A 21,778-nucleotide genomic window follows, 5' to 3' on the forward strand; every position below is an offset into this window, starting at 1 on the left:
AAATTTCTGAAGTGGAAGGGAGTTGATCAGAGAACGATAAGAATGGAATCATCTGGGTGGGTACCAAAATGAAGGATTTATGTGGCCATATGGCTACGCTAATACTGTGTTATGTATGTTAGATAAATCTGTGAAAGGGGCTACAGCCTTTTACATTCTTGGGTAAGGCTGTATTTTATGTGCTAGGTAGAATTTGGTGATGTGGGTTCAGTTCTCTTCTATCATACATTTTCTGCATGGCTTTTACATTATGTAGGGCAGCTGGAATTTGGCAGGAACACTGCAGAATTTCCTCTAGGCTCATTGGTTCTCAGTGATTTAATGAGCCACACATCTGTCCCTAGCGAGAGCTTTATACCCTAGTTCATCTGTAAAATGGGGCTAATAGCTCTGCCAGAGTGCAGAGGAGTGTTGTGAGAATTGATTCTTTAAAGACTGTGATAGTGGTATGTACACAAATTCCAAAGATAAGAGAAGGTGGAGTCACAAGCTTGTATCGCAGAGTGCTTCAAGGTTGGAGAAATATTTTGATGTTAAATTGAGAAAGGAATTTTGCCCTACTCTGCTAAATGTGGTGAGGAATATTTGAACGATCCCTTGCATGCTCATAGTGTTACATGCGAGTCATAGTAGCATTACAGAATTTGCCTGTAACTTCCATTCATGGGAGCATTAAGTCCTTGCTTGTCTTTTTAATAGACAGGTAATTCAGTATGTGTATTTTGATGCCTTTCCCGTTTTGCGGTGTTCATAGTGGTATCTTTCTTTGCTCTATGTTCACTATTGACTTAACATGAAAATATTCTTATTAGACCTGATTTGAAAGTTATTTATTCTTTATTCTTAATCTTGTTATTGCAATATCTTTAAAGGTTTTTATTGATATTTTTTGCTTTTGCATTGAAGATAAGGTTTCTTCATTGGCCTGATGTGGTATGCTGTTCTAGGATAGTCTAGGTTTTTCTAGGTCAGTATTATGACAACTGAAATAATAGTAATGAAGAAACATTTTCAAGTAAACAAAATCAGTCATTAAAGAGATTTACATATAACAAGTAAATTAAATACATGAATGTAATGAATAAAGAAAATTACTTAAGGACAAATCTGTGTGTGGTTATCTAGCATACGTATCGGGGTGAAGTTAAGCCATAAGTATGCTACAATTTCACAGGGGTTACCTGACTGTGTGCAGACATTCTGAGTAGTATGGGGCAGACATGTAATGGCTGACAAAGCTGGCTTTGGTACAAAAAATGAAGGAAGCGTCATCTCTTTGGGACAGAGTTTTGTGTTCGTACATTCTCCACAGCTATAAAACCTTGACCCCTGACTACCTTTCCTGGATGTTATTCCATATAGTAAATAATCTTCTTAGAATTATTCAGGACCTATCTCAAGAGATCTTTGTAAATTTTATTTAGAAGTGGCTTTGGCAGATGCAGTCAAGGAAACCAAGGTACAAGACTGCAGTGACTTGTTAATTGCTGGCTACACATTCTACCAGTAAGACTGGAATCTGACTCCAGATTCTAACAAATGAAGTAAGGTTTCTAAAGTGTGTCTGCATGTGAACTAGAGGTGGGATTCAATCTGGGACTAAAGCATCTATGCATTTCTCTGTACGTAAGAATCTCTGTATGATTTGGATATCTAATCTCCTATCACGCTCAGGAGAGATGTTGGATTCAACTCAGTTGCCTAAAACTAGGCATCTAATGTCATTTGAGGTGCCATAAAGGTGTCTTTGACATGCACATGGAGGCTGTCAGGTATGATAAAGGGCATACATAAGGGAGACATGCACTCTTCTGAATGGAAGCTGGAGGCCAGGTGGGGTGTCCCAGGGGATCTCCAGTGATACTAGATACCTGTGTTAAGGCAACTGAACTAATACCAAGGTGACTGGGGTAAGGTGAATTGTTCTCTGGACTCTATTGGTTGTATTGACTAGATCTGAATTGACTGTAATGGGAGCTTAAATAGCTAGTGTAGATGGAAATAGCTATGCTGTAAATTTAGTTATCTAAATCTGGAACTGTACTTTAGAGAGACACAGGCAGAGGGATGCAGTCAACACAGACGGGTTTACTGCATCTCTCTTAGCATACATAACATTTTACAGGACCCAGAAAAGGTGCAAAAGACTCCTCTAGTTAGCTACAAAAGCTCAGATGCTAGATTCCTATGTAATTATGTAGAAAAATTATAGACCTTGTTAACTCCAAACAGTATTGGAGAAGCGTTATGCTGTAGAGTACTAGAGGCTATGTGAGTTTCTGTACAGAATCGTTAGAGTGGAAAGACATATTAAACTGAAATATGTTTCTCTGAATTAATAATGTCAAAGCCCAAAATAATATAGGAGGTATTTTGTATCACCCATGTCAGCAGATGGTTGTATGTTATCATGAACAAACAGAAAACATGTTTCTAGTTTCCATAATAATCTTTGAAAATCACTCTAGACTTATTTGATATCACTAACCCATGTCTCCAGAGCAAATCACAACTATTTATTGACAGACACATTTTTAGAATCTGTGAGCTTTGTAAACTAAACTGATCCATAAAAGAAGCTTCAGAACAGTTTGGGTTTTTTTTTTGTTTGTGCTTTCCCTCATCCCCCCAAGACCTTGCAGATGGTTTTTGTGAAACCTTTTAAAGGTGTTAGAATAGCTTGTAATACTACACTGAGGTAAAGTGAAACAGCTGATCAGCCTTAAGTTAGTAAAAGGCCATATGATGTATCAGATGCTCCTATTCTGGCTCCAGGAAAGGGGCATACAGTCGAAACAGTGGCTGGAGACCTGACTGGACAAAGATCAGAGCAGTTGCTTTTGAAGCTGCTTGGGAATACAGAGCTGAACCGTTCCAGCTGCCCTTTTAGGTAGGGTCTGTCTCAGCTTAAGAATAACCAGAGATCCTGCACATCATGTTACTTGAAATGTTACCTTTTCAACTCACAAGCTGAAGTCCTGCAAAACCACAAAGACACCATTGCTTGGCAAAGGGCCAGAAACATCTTTCTAGATGACTGGAGATCTTTTTCAGTTTTACAAATCGATGAATTTGTTTCTAGCAAAAGCGTGCAGTTTAGGTTTAGTTAATACACATGAATTTTTTTGGTCTGATCAGAGAGTTATTTTGGCTCAGGTCCCAAACAATGACTTTTAATCAGACTGGTGTTGGAGTCTGTCCCTGTTCATTGAACTCTCCCATGAAATTACTAGACCTAAGAATCAGCCTTTCAAAGCAGAAGCTGGTTTTAATTATGAAAGAAAGTAAATCCCCTCAATAGACTGTAGATGAGTTCCAGATGAATGTCCAAATTTACCCCTTACAATTTTTCCCAGTTTTAACAGGACACAGTAAATTCACATGGTGCCTAACACAACTTTAACAAACAATCAACATTATGCAGACCTAAGTCTATTTCATTTTTTGTCTGACATTCCAATAGAAAGAGTGAATTTTCAGTGAAAAGTCTGGTACTGTATTTGTAACACAAACATTTCAGGACTCATAACCTAAAAATTAACTAGACCACAAAAAAAATTGAAAATTACCCCACTGGGATAGATTGTATTTAACAGGTAGTTCTAAGTAAGGGATGGTGAATAGCTTCATGGTTCAAGGAAGATCTTATTGCTCCCAGGGCAATAATTTGGTCTTGACACTAATAACTAGCAAATTCTTGACCTTTACAAATATTGTGACCTGTTAAGCCTGACATACTAAACAAAAAAAAGTTACAGCACCCTTTATTCTCTTTTTCTATTTACTTTTCCCAGCTTTAGTTATCTAAGACAGCAGTTCCTGAGATGTTTTTCACTGTCATGAAATAAATATACAGACAGCTATACACCTGGATGCAGGGCGTCCTCTATTTTGGATGAGACATTTAATGTTTCAGGTCATTGGTCTTGAAGCAACAAGGAGCGTTGTGGGGTTATTTTCAGTATTGATCCAGATGAGTGCTGCAACAGACTATTTAGCATGACATTGCAAAGTATCAGTGCTCTGTGACTTATAGTCCATGACATCGAGCACTAAGGTTATGTCTATCTTAATAAGTAGTGCAGCTCAATGGGAACAGATCTGTGTAGTGAAAAACTTGTTGCTGATCTGATGATCACACTATATAGATTTCATTGGTTTTAATTTGGGCTAGCTTCAGTGTGATCCTGTGTTCAAAAGGCCATAAGGAGTTGAAGAACATTTTGTACAATCCTGGAATGTACCATATGGTGTAGATCCACCCAAAAGGAAGGAGTTTCTCGTGCTCTCAAGCTGCTCTGCCATCTGAAGCACAGCCATTAGGTGGGGTCAATCCAGAGGTTCACTTCAAAAGTAAATGTTTGATACAAACTGATATCAAGCTTTTCACTGTTCCATGAAAACTCATGAAGAAAGTTTGATTTTCAGGTATGTTTTCTAAGATGACACATTCCCCCTAAGCTTTTAGACTTTTCAGTCTTTGAATATTTAAGGCAGCCCTTCATAAATTGAATAAACAGCAGAGGGTTGCTTTTGAGTGATGAGTGCTTGGTATTATTTTGTAAATTTCATTATACAGGCATCAGCAGTCTAATTGTTTTGCAAGATGTACCCAGCAATGCAGCTGGTGAAGAGCTCCCTTTTCTATCAAAAGATGATTGCAATTATTATATGCAAGGCTGTAAAACCCTATTTTATTTTGAATTAAATTGATTAGCATGAAGACAGGCATTTTTTCTAATAAAGATTAATCCAAATTTTGGAAGGAAATTATCTCCATACACCACAGCTTGTCATATGAAATAATTTTTACTAGTATAACCTTTGAGCCAAGTAAAAACAGTAAAAAGAGAGAAACACTAGGTAAACTCATTAAATGTCAAGTAATGAAAACTATACAAAAAGTGTATTTTTCACTCCAAACTTCTGTTTTTCTTGCAGCCCAAGCAGCGGACATCAATAGTATCTTCTCTGGAATTCCACCGAATGAATCACAGCCACAATTGTTTTGAAATCAACTCATCTATTGGATGTACAAGTTTTATTTCTACTCCTGCAGTCAGTCCACCTAATTATTCCTTTGGATCTCTGGAATACAGTGTTGAAGAGAGAGAACTTCCAGGTATAGAAAAAAAAAGCTTACTTTGCCTATCAACAAACCTTTATAAAACTATAGGTCTGTGAGTTTAAGCTGGAATTGCTGCTGTCTTTGGTAATTAAATCCTTTTATCATAAATACACAAAATTATTCCTGATTTTTTTTTTCTGCTGCCTAACAAGGGGTTTTCATATTTCATGACCAATATTATTAAAACATAATTTTCCCTGAATGTTATATTTTGAATAAACCAGTCTTTGTTTTACAGAAATGTCTAGAATTTAGGTATTGTAGTTTTTGAAATTACTATGATTCAGGTGCACATCTACTTTTATCATTGTGTGGTCAGCATACTCTAATACCAATTTTAAGCTGGAGAAATGTGATTAGAAATCATTATGTAACCATCACTAAAGATGAGAAAGGGAAGATTTCTAAGTAACCTGACATTCTTTCTGCAGTAGTAATGGGATTCATTAAAGGAAAACTTTAATATATTTGCTCTGATGATAAGAATTGAATAGAGGTATAGTGTGATTGTAACTGTGAAGGTTTTATCTGTATATAGAAGTTTACATAATGAAAATGCTTTAAAAAGGATTAAAAATATGTTCTTCCCAGATCAAAACTTCAGGAGCAAGAAAGTGTCAGAAAACAATGCATTTACCTACTTCTGTCCCTTCAAATTTCATAGACAAATCGCTTTATTTAGGCTAAACTTGTAGCAGAAGAGTATAGTATTTGGGAAAGCTGATATATTGAAACAAATGTCTTTGATACCTAGTTTGTGATCTGAAGATGGAGTTATTTCTTTTAAAGGGATTTTGTATTTAAGACATAAATAGATGTAGATTACTATAAAATAAAAAATAATACAAATGTTGAAATTCAGTACAAACTTATCAGTTGGCATCTGTAGCATTGGTCTTCAAACGAGATGAGTCCTCTACGTTTCTGGTTGGTAGGGTTTGAAAATTCTGAAAACTGTTGCTTTTAAATGATAAAATAAAAAGTAATTTCATGGTCAGATCAAAGGAAAACTATATTGTTAAAGAACTAATGTGAAATAAGCGAAGAGTGGGATATCCTATTTGTTATGATGAAGAAAGAGTTAAAATGACCAGAAATTTGTCATATTGTTTTTCTTGGACTGCCTGTTTTATTATCTTTGAAACTAAAAGAATGTACTTCATGGATATGGCAAATCTTTTCAAGCCCAACTGGAAAAAATTAATTTGAAAGGTATCTTTCATTCCTATGTCTGGCATCATTTGATTCTTTAGGTTTTCAAATGGTTTTTTGTTGTTTTTACTACTGTAAGTTCTCTTCAGTGATCACAATTTTATTCTGGATAGTTGAATGATATACTGAGTATGTCTTGATCTTTAAAAAGTAAAAATAAGAAAACAGAAAGAACATTCATTGGAGCTAGATAATGAACTTCTCCAGATTTCTGCTGTTGTACAGTTCTGGTTAAGTTCTTCATAATATCTGGATTTGCTTTACTTTTATCTCCTTCGGTTAAATTTACAATGAACTGCACTCAGTAACTTTTAATCATTGCATTTCATTTGGTCTAAAATTTGAACTATAATCTCATGCTTATTAGAATTGTACATCTCTAATTTGTGGATGATTTGATTTATGGATTGAGTGGAAGCTGAATTTCCTCTTGTTTCTGCCTAGAAAGCTAAGAAAAAATGACCAAGGCGAAATGACTGGTTCTGAAGTTCTGGGCATCTTCTACATTTTTTTCAAGAGTACAGTTTACCAGAAGTAAATCATTCATTTACCATCAGTACATGAAATAATTACCATAAAAGTGCAATTCCTCCACCCCACCCCCAACTCTCAGATGGTTTCTATCCTAGAATTATTTAAGTAATGTATAGGATCACAGATTAGATACAATCTTAGTCTGAATGAAAACAAAAATATTATTTTGCTCATTAAGGTCCTTTTGACTCCTCCAAGATAGATGATACACTGTAATTCTGCAAGAGACAAGGAGTACTAATGTATAAAGAGAAGAGCAAAATCCAGAAAGATCAAAGTTGTCTCTCTTCAAAAAGTCTATGAGGCTTGTCTCTTACCTAGATTGTTGAAAGCTGAACCTTGAATAATTATTGTCAGCAAGGAGTAGCAGAAGCAGTGTTCTGACACAGCTTTTTTTCTGCTTTAGCTAGTTGTAGTTTCACTTGTTCCTTTTCCAAATCTACAGTGACAACAGTGTTACATGTCTTGATTATAATCCTCTGAATTGCCAACTTGTTCTGAAAATTCATGAAAGATCTGCCCTTTAAAAGAATGTTTAGTTCAATAATAATTGAGGATTTGTGTGCATTTGAGTGTTTCCTTCTGTATTATGTTCTTTTTTAAAAAAAGCATCATCAACAAAAAGCAACAAATTATTTTCTCATGCTTATTGAGGTCAAGGGTCTTCTAGCTGACCAGGAAGAAACAATATACAGAAGGAACCCATTTTCATAGTAACTGCATCTAGTAGTTTTTACAGGATTTCTAAATCAGGAGCTGCCATCCAAATATTTTACTCAATTTCAGTGCTTTTTATGTTTTCTTCAGGAAACTTGCAATAATTCATTATCATTCAGATGATAGTGGGAGATGAATACAACAAAATAAGTATTCTAGTTCTAAAATCATAATTTTGCCTCAACCTCAATAGTCTACTACCAAAGAAGAATCAATCTCTTGTAACTTTTGGTGGATTAGAGAAATTTCCTTTTTATATTTGAAGATTACAGTTTTATTCTTGGTGTTTGCTAATTCCCTACATCCCCTGATTTGAAACAGGGATCCCAATTTTCAAGAAGTGTATTTCTATCAAGTAGAAAATCACTGAACTCTGCCACAGCACTATATTATCCGACTGACAGCATACGACAGCATTTTCTGATTAATTAGCTGGAGAACAGTCCACATATAATGGTAAGTATGTACTTTAGCTTTAGGATCAGATGGCCTTGTATTGTAAACAAAACTGTGTATGTTGCCTGTATGGATGGTAGAAGACACCTTAATAGCCTGCAGCTAGACTCTGTTACTTGTTTTGAACTTTAACTGATGGAAGAACCTGCAACAAGTTTATGGAAACTCTTCTCTCGCTCCAATATACATAGGGCAGACTGTGAATGCGACTTTGGCGTGGCCTATTTTCACAGCTTTATTTGCAGCAAGAACATCAACTTCATAGAAGTGTTCTGGAATTCAGAGTGAATGATCATGCTCTTACAGCATTGCATTTCACCTCAAGTTGGAGGTCAGTGGATCCAAATAATGTCAGCTACTACCATTAAACGTACTAAGCTAAAAGTGCGTCCACTCCGTTGCACCAGGAAGTCATTACTGTATGTAACTCTGTCATGGCAAGATGCTAGTAATTTTCTTGGTCATCTGAATACATATTTAGTCGTTGTTTTGTGTGGCAACACAAACGAAAAGTTAAAGACCTGATAATCAGGTGAGGGTTTCATTTGTGAGATGGTCATATAACTTTGACCATGAACCACTAGATGTTCAAGATCATTCACTCCAGAAGAGGGCAGTCTGGGCTTTTAGGGGGATGCCTCTGTAATATCATAGGTCTATGTCTTATATACATCCCTGAAGTTCTTTTGAAACTGTAAATCTTAAAGATTGAAGGTGACAAAATCGTCGCCATCTTGGTAATGTCAGCTTGGCACAATCAGCAGTTGCAGCTGAAATTGTCACTCTGGTTTATTTTATTTTCTATTTCTGCTTGATTGGTCAGAATAATGGATCTTCTCTAACCCATATTAACTTCATCATGCTTTCTTGTACTGAGTATAATTGGGCTGTGAAATTAAAAGGACAGTTCTGAAGATATTCTTGTTCTGTTTCAGATCAGAAAATAGATCTGTACCCAAATGCACGTATGCAGCAAAAATGTCAGCAGTTGCCTGTAGGTAGTGTCATTACAATCTGTATTTTCAGTCCATGAAAATCTCTAGATTTTCAATAAATTCTGTATACCATTCATATGTAAAAGTGCATATTTTTTCTCTCATCTTGTTGTGGTACCTAAAGGTATTTACTAAGTTTCTCACTTAGTTACAAAGTCTCTCTCCTCTGTAGGACCTTCATATAGATCTTATTCTTTTTACATGTCTTGTTTTCTGACTATGAGTAACATTGTTTCATTTATCTAAGAAGGCTACATTGTTCCTTAGAACAACCCAGAATGTACAATTCAAAGATTCAGTCTTTAATATATGGACTATAATTTTTTTCTCTTCTACAATGAAAAAGTAGTATTTGAGTCACACCTTAGGTTTCTTCTAAACATGTCTTCAGATATTTTTTTAAAGTAAATATCTGACCAAACTGTTTTGTCTCACAAGCCTGATTTTTCTGAAGCAAAAGCAGCCATAAACTTAAGGATAAGTTTGCAGGTTTATCTTTGTCTTTTGAGAGAATCAAGATATTCAGCATATTACTGTGGCTGTTAGAAAGTATTAGAAACTTGGTTCAGAGGTCTGGTCTAAAATTCCTGGCTATGTTGTATTCCTAGATACAGTCAAAATTTATTCTGCTGCAGGAATGTTCATTTATGTGACATCAGCAATGCTGCTATTTGAGTAGGTCCATATTTGTCAACATTACTTTCATATTCAATTATCTCATTTATTAAGATCTGATATGAAAAGACCAAACTGTGATGTCTGTGTAGCCTCTTCAAGACTGGTTTCTTCAATTATAAAAACTTTTGGAATTACTACCAAAAAAATGAAAGGAATGAAAGGAACACAAAGAAAAAAGAAAATAGCTTTTATTGCTAGAGGGTATTAGGTGTTGCTATATGTAAATTCACGGTACAGTGTCTTTGTCTGTTAACAATACCTTACTAATTACCAAAAGAACACATGGTTTTCCAGTGACAGAGAAAGGGGAAAATGTTAGTATGTAATAAAATATGCATAATCAACAAATGCCAGTAAATAAAGCATTCCCATCTCCTGTATATGGACACCTGCACCTCCAGTGAGAGAGCATCTGAAAAAACTGTTATTCTGAGCTTGTACCAACCTATTATGGATCAAGAACTCCCTTCCAGATGAAATGCCTGAGAAGGTCAAATTCAAGCCCTCTTTTCTCTGGTTTTTAATTTTCTTCATCATCTTCTTGATTACAATACAACAAAACCTGACAAGGCATTCTTCAAATGAGGTTAATTGGAGCCTTTTCTTCTATGAATATTATCTCTTTTTTCCCTTCAATTTATAGCTAAGTTCAACTGAGTTCAATTAGTAAGACATTGTAGAGCTATTCCAGGAACTGCTACTGGGGATTATGCTTGGTACTGTCTCAAACAATTTCTTTTTTGTTCTAATTAAGTTGTCCAGCAGATGTAGCATGTTAAGGTCTCCTTATGTTGCCCTTATTTTTACTGCTTCTAATTCCAGCCTTTGCACAGTTATCCAAGGCAGGAACAGACTGTAGTGTAGAGTTAATTAATATCATAAACATCTATTTGTTAACTATTATTTTCTTTACACCTTCAAGTTTCAAAACAACATACTTCATGAAGCTCATTGTAATTATATCTCACTGTTAGAAATATGTCAACATACAGTGTATAATGTCCAAAAATTTGATAGTGGAAAGATCAAGTGAGGCAATGCCTGGAAAGCTGTAGACTCCTGTCATCCCGTTCAAAAACAAGATATCTTTTTGCAAGAAACTGATCTGTACTAGTGATTTCATGAAACATTGGATACAATAAGCCCTTAACTCCCATGCCACCTGAACTTAAAAATAATCTTGTTGGAGATAATTATATTTTTCCAACTTAAACTTCATGATAGTGTTACCTAGCTCTTCAGTAATGCCTATACAGTGTTATCTTTCAGTGTTTTCACAGGCTTAAATAAATTATCTGGACTAAACACACTTAGTAGGTGTTAGTGTGAACCTGCTCTGCAAATATACTGTCTCACATATCACTGACTATGTGGATATTCTGATTGCTAAACCAATGGTAAACTAACATGAAAGTAAAACAAGTTAAAGCAGGCATGTTGGAGCAATAAAACTGCAGATGGATCTCTAAGCCCTGTTGTCAGATACAACATTGGATATGTTAATACAACAAGAAATGACATGAGCAGCTATCTCTTTTCAAATGAAATTCTGAACCTTCTGACCAAATGTGGATAAGCATGTGTTGAGCAATGTGCTTACCTACCTTTTATTCAAATGGCTATTCTTCAGAGTATTTTCTCTTTTCACCCACATTATTTGCTTACTATGAATAAAGCCAATTAGCAGTTGTTGATAATAAAGGGGAAAAAAATCCTATGTAATATGTAAAATACTCATTTTGAAAACCTAAATTCTTGGGCCTCAGTCTGGCAAGCAAGAAGGTGGGAAATAGAGCAATGCTGTGATGTAATTTCTGGAGATGAGAATTTCTTAGAGACTGCCCTAAAATTGGGGAAGATTTCCCTCAGGGTCCTTAGGAACACTACATGTTACACTACAGTCAGCTTCAGGTATTAGCTATTTCTTCAACTTTTTTTTTGCCCCTAAAGTAAACATAAAGTAATGCGTACATGTTTGTGTACATGTCAATTTGTGCTACTAAAATCTACTGCACTTCATTTAGTTGCACACGTCCTGTTCTTTGGGAGATGACAGAACAGACATGTAACAGTGGTTCACCACATCATAAAATGTTTTCCTGAAGGAACATCAGATATTACAACAGTAATCCTATAAAGAAATTTTAAAGAGCTTCTTTGGAGGAAGAGGTTAGAATGCAACATAATTACATTTTTAATTATATATATATGATGTGCATTTTTCCAGTTATAATAATTATCCTGACATACAAGGTCAAAAGAAAAAGTATCTTCTGTAATGTTTCATTTACAATTCTTAGCCATTTCTAGAGACACAGTAACTATAGGCAATACTCATATTTATCTGATTGTCATCTTAGTCAACTTTTTCCTTTGCTGTTTGTTTTTTTTTTTTTTACTAAGCTGGAAACAAAATAACTCCTTAACTTGTAGTGGGACCATTTGCAGAGACAGATCGTTTTAGTCTTTATGCTCTCAGCATGCCTTGTATTGTTTCCTTATCTTTCCCTTGGACATTTTGTAAATAAGATTGACCATGCTTTGGAGGGATACTCATGAGAACTTCATCAGTCAGAAGAATTGCTATTGCAAGATGAGAGCTATAAGAAAAGAGCAGTAGGATGTTTCAGTCTTCAGTTCCTCACAGTATTGTTTGTGGTACAATTTTCTTTCACTCTGTGAATGTATTTAAACTGTTTGTAGCATTATTTAGAAGATTCTATCTTACATTTCAAGGTATTTTTCTTTTTATCACGTCCTCTTATTCATATTTAATAGTTTTCCTGCTTCTTCTCCTTAGCAGAAAGTTTGTATCTTTTAGAAAGCTTTCTGTTCACCTGCTGTATTTCTGAGCCTTACGTGAGATGATTAGAACTGAAGGAAATGGCAAAAAAAGTGCCTGGTTTTTTCTTAAGAACTTTTAGTCCTCCAAGCATACTCAGTGAGCTCCAGTTAATCTATCTGTATCTATAGTTAATCTATCAACCAGTAACAAAGAACGTTTATCTGTTTTCTTTTCTCCTAAGACCATTCTGAAATAAAAGAATTTTTATTTCTCTTACTCTCTGTGCATGTAATGCAACTGCATCTTTTTCTATTTGCTGTTCCTTGCTACCTAATTGTAATGCTACTACCATTTGCTGTAATAAATCTCTCTTTTTATGTTCCGCTCTGTATAAAAACATAGTCTATACAGGTGGGAAAATAAGCCTTCTATACCTTTGGTGAATATCCAACAACTAGGGCAGAGTCAGTCTCACTCATGAGCTAATTAACTAGGTATTCTATTGCCAGCTCGAGTTGAACAATGTAAAAGAAACACATATCAGAGTGCATTGCATTCAGTAGTATTCTTGGGGAAAATGAAAGTTTGATGCCATTTAGTGAAAGGAGAAAATTGAACACAGTTCTTCCTCATTCTGGAATAGCCACTATCATTTTGTCTAAAATGAAGATGACACCGTGAGTTCCAGACTTTTCATTCTAGCCTTGAAAACCTGTTTTAGCAGGAACTAGTCAATAAATCTGAGACACTTCCATGAATGACTGAATAGATCTTACTATAAACCAAGATGAAATATTTGCATCTGGTTTTTCCTATGTTACTGAATAACTTCTATACAGTAGCTAGTTTGATAGTTTGTAATTAGATAAGAATTCAAAAAGATACTGGCAAGTTTGAAAAAATTTAAAAATATTCCTTGCTCTTAGGAGCTTTTCTACACTTTGGTAGAAATAAGTAATGGCACAAATTCAGGACATAATAAATAATATAAATTGAAACTGTCAAGAAGTTTCTTTGAAAATCTATAGAAACATTATATATTATACCTAATTTTGGACTTGGTCATACAAGTTCTGGATATGAGTGTTCATTTTGTATTTCATTTTGTAATGTAACTCTAATTGTAAAGTTGTATAAATTGAAAGGGGTGGATTTTTTCCATTTCTTATTGTTACATAGTGAGAGATTCTATCTTAGAGGTATGTAGAGGTTTCAGTGAGAGTTTGGACTTATTCAGATGAAGAAGATAGGGGCAGATAGCCAAGTCTGGGGAAGATACAAAGCTGTACTCTGAAAATATGTCAGAACTGTCAGAGACCGAAATGAATAAATTCTCATAAGTTTAACAAAACCAGAAGGACATAAAATAAAAAAAGAATTAGAAAGGTTGGCCTGAGTAAGAGTAAAGTTTTATCTACCCTGTATCATGTTTGACAATGACAAAATATGAATGACTTTGGGAATTGTGTAATTGCAAAAAAATATCATACTGACACTTCTTCAGAATGCTCTTACAACCTTCAAGCATTTGCAGCCGAAGGTCCTCCTAAGCCCAAAGTCCTCCTGGATGTTTCCTGTGTATTATGTAACCTTAGTAGATTTATGTTATATGGAATTATCCATTCTCCATTGAACCCATGTAAAATTTTTGAACCCACAACATATTATTGCAGGGAGTTCCACACTTAACTAAATATCTAATCTGCATGAGGGGGGTTGCACCTTTTGTTTCCAATCATTTAAAAATTCAAAAGGCTGAAAATTGGGTACATTTTTTATGTTCTAGAGCTTTCATTTTTGTGACTTGCACCCAGCAGATTGTGACACCAGCTGATGCCAATTTTCTGCATTTCAGCAGCACTGTTCATAGAACTAAGATTCTTAATTCCTGAGGCATAGAATAATTTTCTTTTGGATTGTGGCTTTTTTTCTAGTTATGGATATTTTTCTTATATCAAGAGAAGCCCTTTGTTAAATCATTTGAAAGAAAAATCTTATTTCCAATTTTGTTGATGTTTTGTAGAGCTCATTAGTGCTTATTTACTGTTCGTACATTTACAAGAATGAAAGTATTGAAGACTTACTCTGTAGTGGCATTATTTATGTATGTTATTTCTTAATATTTAAGTCATGCTGAAGTACCCTGTTAAGAAAGAACTCGGGTCATTCTTGTACAGCTCAGAAGGAATAATATTACTCATCTCCTAAGAATTTTATTTGTAAGAAAATATTTAAGAATTGCTGTCTCCAGACATATGTCATAGGAATGGCAGGATTCTCTATAATCCTTCCTCCACACAGGTATATTGGTCACAGTAGAGGAAACACACATCTTGTGTCATCAAAAAAATCAAAACCAGAGTTCTGTGTAGTCTTACCAAGGAGTTTGTAAACCTATATGCACTCTCTTTTTTAATGTATTGAATAGATTGTTACTTTGGTAATAAAATCTATGCTTCTGGTCTCAGTTAGGCTGTAGAGAAATATGTCCTTGCACAATTGTTTGCAAGATGCTTCCTTGTCAAGAAAGAAGAATCTCCATGGAGAACCTCAAGCTATATGTGAAAAACTGAACACATACAAAAAATATGTTCTTTGTAGCATTTTTAGTACCACTTTATTTAAAATCCTGTTTAGTTTAAATTCTAAGTTTAAATTCAACTTAGTTAGACCCAACTTAGTTCAACTCTGGGGCTCAGTGTGCTTGCTTTTGAATTTAAATTTCAGTTTTTCTTCAAATATAATGTTCCCCTGGCAGCTTGTCATTTATTAAGCTATCAAGGTATCAGGCTTATATATATATATATATATATATGTATATTCATGCTTAAGAGCTGTCTTGTTACTGTTACGCTTAGCTTGCATGAGCTATATTAGGAGAAAGGTAGATGTAAGTTTATTCAGTTTTAATGTTCACTGGATTCCATAGTATACCATAAACCAATACTATAGTTCAATAATAATTCAATATTTCAATAGAAATAATTCAATAATAAAGGATTAAATGTTAATTTCCTTTTATGTTACTAGTTTTGATGTTTCCTATAACAGGAGACTGGCGATATTGTTGGGGATTTTTGTTTCTGATAAATGGGTTTAAACTATGAAAAAGCTACATTTACATATGTAGCAGTTCACTAAGAGGCAGTTTAATATCATTATTACTAAGGCAAAAGTGAAAACCAGGTATCCTTTAAATGAATTCTGTATATTATATATCTTGCTGGATCTTAAAGTATTGTCTTGGAATGTTCAGTGGCACCTTAAAAATGGTGGAAGAACAAATCATGTGTATTTTCTACAAAAAAGTCAACAAAAGTATAGCACTCACATTGAAGCCCATCTTCCCATTTAATTTCAGCCAGAAGGAATACAGTTCATGCATTCTGAGATTGCTCCAGGATGTGAACCAAAACACAATAAATAGGAACTGTCAGGAAATTTCCCATCCAAACTAAAACTCTAATGTAGATGTACCTGTAAACCTTCGTTATAAACCAGCTCCTATTAACCATGAAAGAATCAGAATTAAAACAGTGAGAAAGGAGAGATTCTGAATATTTCAGCTATAGAAAAAGCTCTGATTGGCCCTTTTACCATGTCAAATATCAGAGAGCCTGACTGTGAGATACAAGTTTTGTAAAACCAAGTTTATTGCTTTGCTTTGCTTTTCTGAGATAAGGAAAGCCAGTCATTAAAAACATAATTATTAAATTATTTGAACAGTATTCTGTTTATGCAAGCAATTGGAATAACCCTACCTGCTAGCTAGCTCACATGCATCCCTCTGAAGAAGTGAGATGATACCTGTAATTGCCCTCCTCTCCCTTGTCCTGTGAAAGGTATCCTATGCCATCTTCATAGGCAAGAGAAAGGTGACACTAAAAAAGAAAGCAAGCGGATAACAACATAAAAAAGAAAAGTACTGCTAAAAATACAGGTTCAGGAAACGTGGAAGGCTGTTTTTCCCTGTATTACCAGGCATTCTTCACAAAGGTAGTAATGTACATTATTTCTCTTGAGCAACATGAACTACATGGACTATACTATCCCAAACTTTTTTGTAGTTTAGGAGGTCATTTTCTATCATGACGACAGAATAATAAATATTCTATATCACTTGCTCAGACATACTCAGAGAATTTAGGCATGCAGCTACATTTTGGTGGTTTAACAAGTAGCTGGTCCTCACCTGATCTGCTGTATCTTCATGCTTTTACTCTACAGCAAATGTTGAATTAATCTACTTCACAGTGAAACAGATACTGTTCCTTACCATCCATGTAGGAGTGCTAAGAGTACACACATGGCCACTTACTACAAAAGCATTGATGCTCAAGTGACATGTTGACTCTTATCATGTCTCTATACTTAGAAAAAGGATGGGGAAATGGAAATATCACTGATCTCAATTAAAGATAAGGTGAGCAGCACCAAAGTACTAAGTGCCTTGCTTAATTTTCGATAAAGCCAGGACAAGACACTTCGAAGTTCCAATCAAGTGTCATAATCAGACTTATGATTATTTCAGGAAATAATCAGACTTATGATTATTTCAGGATTTCAGAAAATTCTGAACTGATATATTCTTTCTCTCAAGAATATACTTCCACAGTATAACAGCAATTGAAACATCACCTATAGCAACAGTAGCCATGGGGAAATATTTTTTCTCCAGCAGTGAAAGCAATCCACTATCACAAAATTATATGCTTTCAATGTGTATTTTAGTTTTTTACATTTTTAAATGACAGATATCTGAGTTTAATAATGTCATGTATGTTGGTCTAAGCTACTCTGCCTCTTCTTACTCCATGGATGATATTTGCTTGCTTTAAATACTTGTATCAGCTACATAAATAATCAGCACAATTGCTTTAGAAAGTGTTGTATAGTTGTTTCCTTTCTTCACCTTTTGGGATTTAAATAATCACAGATTATTATGTCTTGAATAATTTTTTAACTTCTTGTTATAATTAGACATTCTGTTGTGTTTCACTTTGCTGGGTAAAAAACTGGCTGGATGGCCAGGCTCAAAGAGTTGTGGTGAACGGAGTTAAATCCAGTTGATGGCCGGTCACAAGTGGTGTCCCCCAGGGCTCGGTTTTGGGGCCACTCCTGTTTAACATCTTTATTGATGATCTAGACGAGGGGATTGAGTGCACCCTCAGTAAGTTTGCAGATGACACCAAGTTGGGTGGTAGTGTTGATCTGCTGAAGGGTAGGGAGGCTCTGCAGAGAGATCTGGACAGGCTGGAGCGATGGGCTAAGGCCAACTGTAGGAGCTTCAATAAGGCCAAATGCCGGGTGCTGCACTTGGGCCACAACAACCCCCAGCAGCGCTACAGGCTTGGGGAGGAGTGGCTGGAGAGCTGCCAGTCAGAGAGGGACCTGGGGGTGTTGATTGACAGCCGGCTGAACATGAGCCAGCAGTGTGCCCAGGTGGCCAAGAAGGCCAATGGTATCCTGGCTTGCATCAGAAATAGCGTGGCCAGCAGGGACAGGGAAGTGATCTTACCCCTGTACTCGGCACTGGTGAGGCTGCCCCTCGATTACTGTGTTCACTTTTGGGCCCCTCATTACAAAAAGGACATTGAATTACTCGAGCATGTCCAAAGAAGGGCAACGAAGCTGGTGAAGGGTCTGGAGCACATGTCATACGAGGAGCAGCTGAGGGAACTGGGGTTGTTTAGTCTGGAGAAGAGGAGGCTGAGGGGAGACCTCATCGCCCTCTACAACTCCCTGAAAGGAGGTTGCAGAGAGCTGGGGATGAGCCTCTTTAACCAAGTAACAAGCGATAGGACAAGAGGGAATGGCCTCAAGTTGCGCCAGGGAAGATTTAGACTGGATATAGGAAGCATTTCTTTACAGAACAGGTTGTTAGGTGTTGGAATGGGCTGCCCAGGGCAGTGGTGGAGTCCCCATCCCTGGAGGTGTTTAAGAGTAGGGTTGACATAGCGCTGAGGGATATGGTGTAGTTGAGAATGGTCAGTGTTAGGTTAATGGTTGGACTAGATGATCTTCAAGGTCTTTTCCAACCTAGATGATTCTGTGATTCTGTTTTTCTTATGGGAGTTTTATTTCTTTTTACAGGAGCTATATGCACTCTTTTTAGGACTTACAAACCAAGCTTGGTTATTGGATATGCACTTTCTTTCCATTCAGTTCTTTTACATCACAACCAATAAGACCACTCATGCTACTAATCACTATATTCATATACTGATACTGATTTACAATAATTTTGACCAAAGGAAAACCCACTGATCAGTCTGTGTATAATTAATACCCCTCAACACCCCAGACAACAGATCTTGTACAATTAGCATCCTATCTGTAAGCAAATTAAGCTTAAAGAATTAATTACTAAGCATTGTCATGAAATAGTATTAGGAAATAAATACACAAAATAGTAAAAGGGCATTATAATACAGGCTGGGCAATGAGTGGATTGAGAGCAGCCCTGTGGAGAAGGACTTGGGGGTATTAGTGGATGGAAAACTGACTATGAGCCAGCAATGTGTGCTCGCAGCCCAGAAAGTCAGCTGTATCCTGGGTTGCATCAAGAGAAGCATGACCAGCAGGTTGAGGTAGGTGATTCTGTCACTCTGCTCTCATGAGGCCCCCAACATAATAAGGATATGAACCTCCTTGAGGAGGTCCAGAGGATGGCCACGAAGATGATCAGGGGGCTGGAGCACCTCCCTTATGAGGACAGGCTGAGAGATTTGTGGTTGTTCAGCCTAGAGAAGAGAAGGCTCTGGGGATACCTTATAGCAGCCTTCCAGTACTTAAAGGGGGCCTACAGGAAAGATGGGGAGGGACTTTTTATCAGGGAGTGTAGTGATAGGACAATGGGTAAGGGTTTTAAACTGAAAGAGGGTAGATTTAGATTAGATGTAAGGAAGAAAACCTTTACTGTCAGGGTGGTGAGACACTGGAACAGGTTGCCCAGAGAAGCTGTGGCTGACCCCTCCCTGAAAGTGTTCAAGGCCAGGTTGGATGGGGCTTCAAGAAACCTGATGTGGTGGGGGGTGTCCCTGCCAACGGCAGGGGGTTGGAACTAGATGATCTTAAAGGTCCCTTCTAACCCAAACCATTCTATGATTCTATGATCAACTATATTTCACAGCTATTAGTTATTTTAGTCCTAAATCTGATAACCCAGGGATAACAACACTGATGATACAGAAGAAAAAAAAAAAAAAAAAGGATACTTTTATGTTTCTGAGCAAATAATTTTTCATCTAATAGAAATATATTTCTTAGCATTCATTGTACCCCTCATTTATTCCCTGGAAACTTGAGAGCTGAGCTCGAAATAAACTAAAGATATGGCATTAAGTCCAGTGGTTCTCTTAAGTAAATGTCAATGATATGTTTATACTAACATCTGATGAAAAATGTAAAAGTATTTTGTATTCTGACTTAGGAATACTGTCACCTGTCAAAACTATATGAGAAAGGGAATAAGAAAAATGAGATAGATAGGTCAAAAAGAGGAGAGATAAGAGAAAGTGAAAGCAAATAGTCAGCAGCTTGGTGGTAAGGATACTTATCTATGCTATAAAATCCTTCTTTTTCAATTAAATGGGCTGAGCAGGGATTTAAACCTCTGTTTTCCACATCACCAATGGATACATCAAACTGCTGGTCTTGTAGGTTCATACATTCTCTAGTTTCATCCTTACATTCTTTTCTGGAGCTGAGAAATCTTTTGCCAGGAAAGTGTTATGGAAACCAACAACTACACCTCGTGAATCTTTTGTTAGGTGAATTAACATTTTCTACCAAAAAAAGCTGAAAATTATGTGAAAAAGTCCTAAATCATCCTTTTCTGTAAATCAAATGAATGCGGTTACATGATCTTGTAAGACAGACAAAATAAATTGCTATTGGTTTTTAATGGATATAGCAAATTATTCTGCATGCTACTACTCATTCATTCATAACCTGAAAAATAAATTAGCCTTTTCATAAAGGCATTTTAATTACATGCTGTAGTTACATATTAAATATTATTCTTTGAAGTCACTGTATAGTCCTAAATGTGAAAACATATTTTGCAAAATAAAATATTTGGTAAGGTATCTATGGTTATGACTGTCTTCAGAAGATGTCACAGAATATTTGATATTGACAATATATGCAGTTCAGTGAGATATGTATTGAGAATGCTGATTACCAGTTAAAATTCTCTAGGGGCCTGATGCAAAGCTTGTTGGTATTAGTGGAAATATTCACTCTGAGTTTAGCAAATTTCAGATAGAATCAGGCTCTAACACATTAAAAATTACTAGTGCGAAAGAGCTTTTTCTTTCTAAAAACACTGGAGGCAAATACATTAGTTCAAAACCAGTGGGGTATCATTCTGAACTAAATCTATAATTCTAAAGTAGAACATGTGCATGATAGGTCTGAACAGTGATTTAAAACCGGTTTGAATTGGACTGGCATACTTAACTGACAAGATTTGGGATTATTCTGTGCTCTAAAAAAGCATTTAAATCTGCATGCTTCCTGTTTTTCTGAGGCTAGAGATCAATTTGGGGCATTTTAACACAGTACATCATTTATTTCTGTTTCCGATTCTAAAAATTGCTTTGAAGTATATGCCAGAAGCGAAATTATTTCTGCCCGTAGATGAAATAACTCATTCTCTGTGGCTTCCTCAGATGTGGAGTCAATCTCTGCTCAGGAAAAATATAATTTTTAAAAATAGAATAATATGAAACTCCTAATTTTAAGTTTAGCACTTAGGATTCAGAAAACATTATAGTCTAAGTTGTGGCACATAGTCACAAGCTCTTCTGATGGAGGCACATCAAAGATGATCTCTCTCAGTTGGGCACAATCTGCTCTGGGAAACAGGAGAAAGAGAATGGTCTGTTGTCCATTGCATGTTATGCCAATGAAGAAGTTTACTTGAATCCTGCTGGACAGGTGGTTATTAGAAAAGCATGGGGAAGTTAGAAAAATTTGTTCCATTTCCAGTATTTTTGTCCCTTTCTTAAGAGTGCAAGTTCATGCAAAATAATGTAAGCCTGTTACTACCTTGCCTGGTGTTCTCAGATATTTAATGTAGAACATGCCAAAAGAAAAGATGATTGGTTTATCTCTTCAGTCCCTAGCATAAAAATTGTTCAGGGAGAGTTGCTGCTGTCTGCTGTTCTTGAACAGCTGTCTTGCCAGCTGATGTAAGGTCTTATGGCGGGCTTTCACACATACACAGAAGATCAGGAGCAGTACACGGTCTGGCCCTGTGTAGATTCA

The 21,778-nt window shown here is 36.0% G+C and overlaps 1 protein-coding gene across 3 annotated transcripts in view; it reads left to right on the forward strand.

The window, feature by feature from the left end:
• Positions 1-21,778, forward strand: part of ANKS1B (ankyrin repeat and sterile alpha motif domain containing 1B) — a 447,745-nt gene that overhangs the window by 169,924 nt on the left and 256,043 nt on the right. For all 3 annotated transcript variants that reach the window (XM_074826981.1, XM_074826982.1, XM_074826977.1), the window contains exon 12: positions 4,942-5,122. In XM_074826981.1, coding sequence (XP_074683082.1) covers positions 4,942-5,122 — 181 coding nt within the window. The remainder of the gene's footprint in view (positions 1-4,941; positions 5,123-21,778) is intronic.

This window comes from Strix aluco, chromosome 5 (assembly GCF_031877795.1).
Source record: "Strix aluco isolate bStrAlu1 chromosome 5, bStrAlu1.hap1, whole genome shotgun sequence".
Classification (NCBI taxonomy): Eukaryota; Metazoa; Chordata; class Aves; order Strigiformes; family Strigidae; genus Strix; species Strix aluco.